This window comes from Olea europaea, unplaced genomic scaffold (assembly GCF_002742605.1).
Source record: "Olea europaea var. sylvestris unplaced genomic scaffold, O_europaea_v1 scaffold599, whole genome shotgun sequence".
NCBI lineage: Eukaryota > Viridiplantae > Streptophyta > Magnoliopsida > Lamiales > Oleaceae > Olea > Olea europaea.
The window spans coordinates 350,559-358,104 of NW_019264334.1; the positions used below are offsets into that span (position 1 = coordinate 350,559).

At 30.5% G+C, this 7,546-nt stretch overlaps 1 protein-coding gene across 1 annotated transcript in view; it reads right to left on the minus strand.

The window, feature by feature from the left end:
• Positions 1 to 4,281, minus strand: part of LOC111389512 — a gene marked incomplete at its 5' end in the record, with an annotated part of 7,638 nt that extends 3,357 nt beyond the window's left edge. Inside the window, 6 exon segments of the mRNA XM_023014437.1 lie at positions 30 to 40; positions 157 to 249; positions 523 to 598; positions 696 to 795; positions 3,333 to 3,384; positions 4,186 to 4,281. Coding sequence (XP_022870205.1) covers positions 30 to 40; positions 157 to 249; positions 523 to 598; positions 696 to 795; positions 3,333 to 3,384; positions 4,186 to 4,281 — 428 coding nt within the window.
• Between the last annotated feature and the right edge of the window lie 3,265 nt (positions 4,282 to 7,546).

Below are 7,546 nucleotides of genomic sequence, written 5' to 3' on the forward strand. Positions count from 1 at the left end.
TTTTTTGGCAAGAATTAAAAATGAATAACCTATTAAAGTTCTAGCACGAAAATAAAAAATGGATCTGTTTAACTCTTAGATTTCATTTACTCTTGGATATACGGTTTGGACTATTCGCAAAATAGGAACAAATATGGCAGCAATATTATTACTTACCTCTTGCCTTAGAGAATTTTGAATCTCAGCATTAGATTGTTGTTCGTTCTTGCCATTGGCACAATTATCTAAAAGTGTCCCGTAGGCCATATCCTGGTATAAAAGAGACCAATATGGTCAAAAAAATTTGGTATGCCAGTTTTATTCCTATTTTAGACCTACACAACCTGTTTAAGGTAGTAATCAGTGATATAAAAACTTAAAAGAGATTGAGAAAAGGAAACTTCAGTGTGTTTCAACCTAAATTACACCATACGAATAGTGTTTAATCAAGGGGAAAGCATCCATTTAAGGATATAGACAAGTTCTTTAACAATTATTACTTCAATAAAAAAATGCAGATGGGGCACAATAAAGCATCTTTACCAATTTCTGTCTAAGAAATGCTTCATCTGTAGAATGATCCAAATCATCTTCCTGAAGTCCTCTGCCATTTGGGAAGCTGCCATTGCGAAAACAAAACTCATTAAGAAACTTTTAAATTCAACATAAGATACTTGCCAACTCAATCTATAAAAGAAAAGCTGAAATTAAAAGACAAATTTTCACAAATCTCACGGACTGCTCCAACAAGCTCAGCGGATTCTGGACGAAATTGAGGGTGGCCCTTGGTAGGATTGTAAGCAACAACCACCAAACCTGAAAACCGAACCGAAACAGCATTTTAGAAACCGTTGATTTGGTGCCATGTGAACCCGATCAACGAAATGGTTTTGAACCAAACCAAACCGGTCAAAATTGTTTGATTTAGGTTTGAGAATTTTAATTGCAGTTTAAAACCAAACTGGATCAGCGAAAAAATATATAAAAATGAAAAAATTATTATTATTTTTTAAATTCATCCAAATATGTAAAATTCAATAGTTGTCATTTGTAGGTATTTTTGTCGATTTCTAATTTTCTAATACAGATATATTGTTATTATCCAATAATCCTATTTTATATCTAATAATTTCAAGACTAATATAATCTATCAAAAATCATTTTCCTCTTCAGAATTTAGATGAACTCCAGAGACACCCAACACAGTTTTGAGCCATCGGCACCACACACTTCTTTTTTAGATTTTTCACGCCTCTTCAAAGTTGAATTGAAGTTCATTATACCAAATTAGAGACAAAGAAATCCTAGACCTTCGGTGATAATATTTGCGACGAATAAAGTTTTAGATCAATAATTTTTTTGAGCAAACTAAGGTAAGAATATGAAATTATATGCGTTTCGTAACATCATACAAATGTAAACTTGTGTAATTATTATGTTTAGATATTATAAACAATTGTTTTATTATTGTGGTTGGTTATTCTCTTTGTCCAATCAATATCCTTTTTTTTTTTCAAAAATGATGATCACGAGAACTTGTTAGACATCATTATATTTTTTGGATCTTATATCTAGTTTAGTAGACTTGTATTGTAACGTTATTGTATCGTCATTAGCCTAAAAAATGTGAACAAAAATGGAAAAAAACTATTTAACTATATTTTAGTTTATTGTGATTTCACTTTGATTTAGTTGATATTTAAATTTATAGTAGATATATTTAGCCCCTTTTTGAGTCATATTTTTTATATCATCATAATGAAAAAATTGACCGTTGGAGAAGATACCAGGTCCCACACATGAAAATAGCAGGTCAACAAAGGCGTCTGGACTTGTGAGATAACGGTCCAAATTTTCATTTTTTTCGTCCCAAAAATTTGGTTCAAACAGGGGTTTAATTTGTTTTAGATTTATTACTAGTAAGATATAAATATATATTAAATTCAATGAATTAATGACATAAAAGTAGACAGGCAAAATTATATATGGTGAAATCGACGATTTAAAACCGGACCAAACCGTTAGGTTTCGGTTTAAATTTTTCTCAAACCGTTCAAAATGGTTTGGTTTAGGTTTGGATTTTTCTCAAACCAGTTTAAATGGCTTGGTTTGAAAATCTATCAAAAATTAGTAAAATCGAACCGCTTACACCCCTAACCCATAGTAGAATTAGGTGCGCCAGGTTGAGAGGAATGTTGTGGTGGTGCTCCACGATTAAAAAGGTGGCTGGATGTGAAAGTAACTGAGAAAAAATCGTGGCTGCGCTCACGATTTTGGATGAGAATTGGTGTTGTTTTTCGGCGGTCTGGTGTACAAGGGATGGTCAAAGGTTATAGACGGAGGTGAGGAGGTGCTAATGGTGTGTGGGTCCGGAGGCTTAGGTGGAAAGTGGTGGTTGTTATTGATGGAAGGCGGTGGCGGATTGGTAGCTCAAGAAAGAAAGAATCTCGGGGAAATGGAACAGTTTTCTGTGCTTTAATATTTTGCGCATTTTGGCTTGAAAATGCTCAACACATCATTTTTGACATTTTGAGTTTTCAGTACAATTTTTTTTTTTCAAAAATTCATTTTCAAAAATGGGAAAGAGAATGGGCTTTCACTGTTTTGAAAAATCGAAAATAGAAAACGGATTGAAAACAGTAAAGAGAACAGCCCCTTAGTGTCTTGGATAAGGTTAATGTGTATATAAATTTTTTTAATTTGATTGGCACATATTGTGGAGCTTGTGTTGGAGAGATGCATTATTTGTAACGAATTTTTTATTATGTTTAGAGAAGCTTTTCAAAAGAGTCATGCTATTTAGTCGAATTGGGGTTACAATCCCAGTTTAAGTAGTGTTGAATGATAGGTTGAATAAAAGAAATGTGAAATTAAATGACTTAATTAATTTCACCTATCATTTAATGTTACATTAATGCCACTTAGATTGTGGTTATAATCATGTAGAGTTACATAACATTATTCTTTTCAAAATGTGTGTGGCCACTGATTTTTTGAAATGATGATTAAAAGGAGAATAAGGACCTTTTGCATTGAGGAATTATCTTTGTTTGTAAGGGTAAAAATGTCAACACTCCAATTTGCTTGGCAATAGAGCATTGGGTAAATTTTACATTCTTGCATCTATTTCCTCAATCTCGCACTTATAAAAAAATGTATAAATAGTCACAAGACACTGAAGCGAAGTTGGACTAAAAGGGTGAAATTATCCAAAAATATTTTCTTTATTCCAAAACAAGGTCAAGATATAGGCGCATTAATAGTTGAAAAAGTGATAACTATATTTTCAAAAATTGGAGACTATTAGTAGAGTTTGCCTAAAATTTTAGCAGAAATCTTCACACGCTTGTCACCTTTGTTGTAGAGGTGCGCGTGGTCGATGAAGTATGTGAAAGTAGAATTGAGCTGGCAAGTGGATATAGGAAGTTAATTTGACTATTCTTTTCCAATAAAGAGAATATCTAATTTTTATTAAACAGCTCAACGAATTGCCACTATTGATAAAACAGTAAATGGATCCCAATTTACTGTACAAGAGAGAAGAAATGACGTCATTTTTGTCTATATATTTTTTCTACTTTTCATTGTTGAAATTCTTTTTTTCCTTCTTTCTTTTTCTTCTTTAGCTCACGTCCATTCCGATTTTTGCTCCCTATTTTAGGCAACCATACTCCTTATTTTCAAGTACAACAATTTCTATTGATTGATTTACGCAGTTGAAGAGGTGTATGAATTTAAATATCTCTTCCTACTCCCCTTTCTTTTCGAAAAAAAAAAAAATTTTGCTGGTTGTAAAGGTTAGTAGTGTTTTCTTCGTATTTTTTTTATGGAATTAATTTAGATTTTGTTCTAAGTTTTATAAAAAAACGCATATTTTCTTTTCCACCTTCTTGTTTAGGCTGTATAATTAATTATTTTCCTAAAAAGTATTTCTTCATCATAGTTTGGTAAATTGATGTTAATTTGGTAAATCCATTTTTGTTGGAATATCGAGAAAGTATTGCTTTAATGTGATCTTTGATGTTAATTTGGTGAATTCATTTTTGTTGGAATACCGAACATTTAGTTTTGCTAATTTTATTGTGGATGCTTAAAAAAAAATTTGCTCCACACTGTGCGGAATAACTCTGCACTTCGTGGGAGCAAAGTACAGAGTTACGGACAACTCCGCATTGTGCGGAGTTGCTCCGTACTTTGGTCACTCACCATAGTGCGGAGCAACTCCGCATCTCCATGCAGTATGCGGAGTTGCTCCGTACTTTGGTCACTCACCATAGTGCGGAGCAACTCCGCATCTCCGCACTGCATGGAGAGATCAACTCTCCAGAGGGTTTGGAGAAACTTTTTTTTTTTGCTTATTCTTCATTTTTTTTCTATTTGGTTTTTTATTTCTTCATATTACCAAATTTTTTCACCAATATCGAGTTATCTCCAAACTCTCCGGAGCTAGATTTTTTTTTTCCACATTTTTCTTTCTTTTTATTCTCTTTGGTTTTCTTAAATTTAAACTATTTTATTTTTTATTTTTTTAGTTTACCATTGATATGTAATATATATGTATACATTCCTACATAAGAAACAAATAAAATAGCATAACAAAAAAAGAAAAAAGAAAAAAAATGTCTCCGAACTGTGTAGAGAGTTTGGAGAGAAACTCTCCAGACTCTCTGCTCTTGGTTTTTTTTTTTTTTATCTATTTGATTTTTTATTTTTTTTAGATTACCATAATTTTTCACCAATGTCGAGGTATCTTCAAACTCTTCGGATGCTCCGCACGCACTGAGCTATGATTTTTTTCCCCATTTCTCTTTATTTTTCTTTTTTTTGCTCTTTGGTTTTCTTAAATTCAAACTATTTGATTTTTTATTTTTTTAGTTTACCTTTGATATATAATATATATGTATACATTCCTACATAAGAAACAAACAAAAAAATAGCTTAACAAAAAAAATATCTCCACACAGTTCGGAGAGATCACTTGATCTCTCCGCACAATGATGAGTGACCAAAGTGCGGAGTTGTCCGTAACTCCGCACTTTGTGAGAGCAACTCCACACTTTGCTCCCACGAAGTGCGGAGCAATTTTTTTTAAGCATCCACAGTAAAATTAGTAAAACTAAATATTTGGTATTCCAACAAAAATGAATTCACCAAATTAACATCAAAGATCACACTAAAGTAATACTTTTCTCGGTATTCCAACAAAAATGAATTTACCAAATTAACGTCAATTTATCCAAGTAAGATCAGACAATACCTTCTAGGAAAATAATTAGCTGTGCAGAAGCTGTGCTTTTGTTGGAATTTTGACTTTCTTTTGGCGAATCAATTTCATAGTATTTATGGGATGAATTTAAAGTTTTTGTTAATTATTTTAAATTTCCGATATGATATTTCTTGACATTGTGCTCGATTATATTTTTAATTTGACTGCATATTATTGGCTCATATTCTTTGGCAAAAATCCTTTGGCGGGTGTTTCCCTATATATGTTTGAGCTTCAAATTTTTTGTAATTTGGGCTTTAGATTGAGCTTGGTTTCATTACATATTATGATCATAATGTTGCTTCAAAAGGCTGAATGGAGTTTGATAAATGTTTGATAAAATGCTTAAGAGAAGGGATGAGGCTACTGATCATAATGTTTGGCTTTTAAATGTTTGACTTTTAATTGATCAAAATGCAAGAAATGATTTTTCCTTTTTTCTCCCTTCTTAACAATAAGATTTTTTTTTTTATTTCTTAGCATTGTAAATGACAATTTGCATGTTAGTTTTAAGGATCCATATGAAGAGCTCTTTGAATTTGGTCGATTTTATATTCTTAAACATACTAGCCTTTTGTAGTGCTTGTTTATAGATTGACTCGTCGAGAGAAATGAAATTGATAGAGAGGAATGAATAGGCTCAATAATAAGAGAGAGAATGAAATTGGTTCAACTATTGAGAGGGGATGAAAAGTGAATAGCTTATAAAAAGAGAATGAATTTACTCATTTATGCAGACTACGACTTTCATGTCCCGTCTTCTTGTTTTGCTTCATGACTCTATTTCCTCTTTTCAAAATAAATGGACTAATTATGCAGTGACACATATTATACATTTGAAATTTCTTATGTCGGTGTAAAATAACTTTGAAATCATTTTAGAGCAAATTAAATCACTGCAATATCTCTATTAGAAATACAATTGTGCAAATTAATATGAATTAAATCTGCATTACATGAGACTTGGATTTATTTATAACAAATGTTGGTGATTGGTCTAAAAATAATATGTGCAAATACGGTATGCTGTAATGCTATATGTTATAGTTAAAATATAACATATTATAATTATATGCTATAATACAATGTACAACATAATATAATGAGAATTTATTATTGTACAATTTTTTTTTCATATATTACAGCAATATGCATATTACAATATATAGCTTATCGTATATATTATAATACAATCTGTACGGTCATGCAACGACTTTTTATTTTATTTTTTAAATTTAATCATGCAACCAAATATTTGTTTAGTTTGTTACTTTAATAGTTAAAAATATGCATTAAATCTAATAAAAAAATATAATTACAAGAAGAAGTTTAAGTTCAATATAATACAAAAAAAAAAACTCTCAAAGAAATAATCATTGTTAACAACAAAAGAATCTAAAAAAATGAAGAAGACAAAAACGAAAACAGTAAAACTTGTGAAAGGAAGAAAATGAAAACATGATGCCAAAAAATTTGGCATTATTGTTCAAAAGAGAAATGCTTTATTAATATACAAAAGACTTTTGCAGTCATCAGGTTAAAAGTATGGATTTATTGTGTTGTGTTAAAAAAATTTTAAATAATCGTAATAAATCTTCTTATTACGCTAATAAAATCATAATATATATATATATATATATATTTTTTTTTACAAATAGTATAAAAAATTATTTTTATCTTCAAGAAAAAATACATTTAAAAATTAGCAATTTTATAATCACCTTTTTTTTTTTAAATTCTCGAAAATACAATTATAAAAAAGAAAACAATATTGAATTACAAAAACCAATATCTGCCAAATATGGTATCTAAAGACAATATGTGCAAATACAGTATGCTACAAAGACGGTATGATGCAAATACGGTATGCGGTATATATGATATGATATAAATACAGTATACTGTAAATACGGTATGATGCAAATACGGTATGCTGTAAATTCTATGCGCTGCATATACGGTATGATGCAAATACGATATGCTGTAAATACGGTATGATGTAAATACGATAGGCTGTAAATACAGTATGCTGTATATACGGTAAGCTGTAAATACAATATGCGTAAATATGGTATGTTGCATATACGATATGTAAAGTCCATATACGGTATGAATGAATCCGATTTCGTCCACTACAATAAATTTCAATATCGTATATATTGTCTACCGTATTTACAGCTTACCATATATGCTGCTTATCGTATTTGCAGCTTACCGTATATGCAGACAATTTAACGTATTTGCAGCTTACTATATATATCGATTTTTTTACTTATAAATATCGAGAATGCAGAACACCAT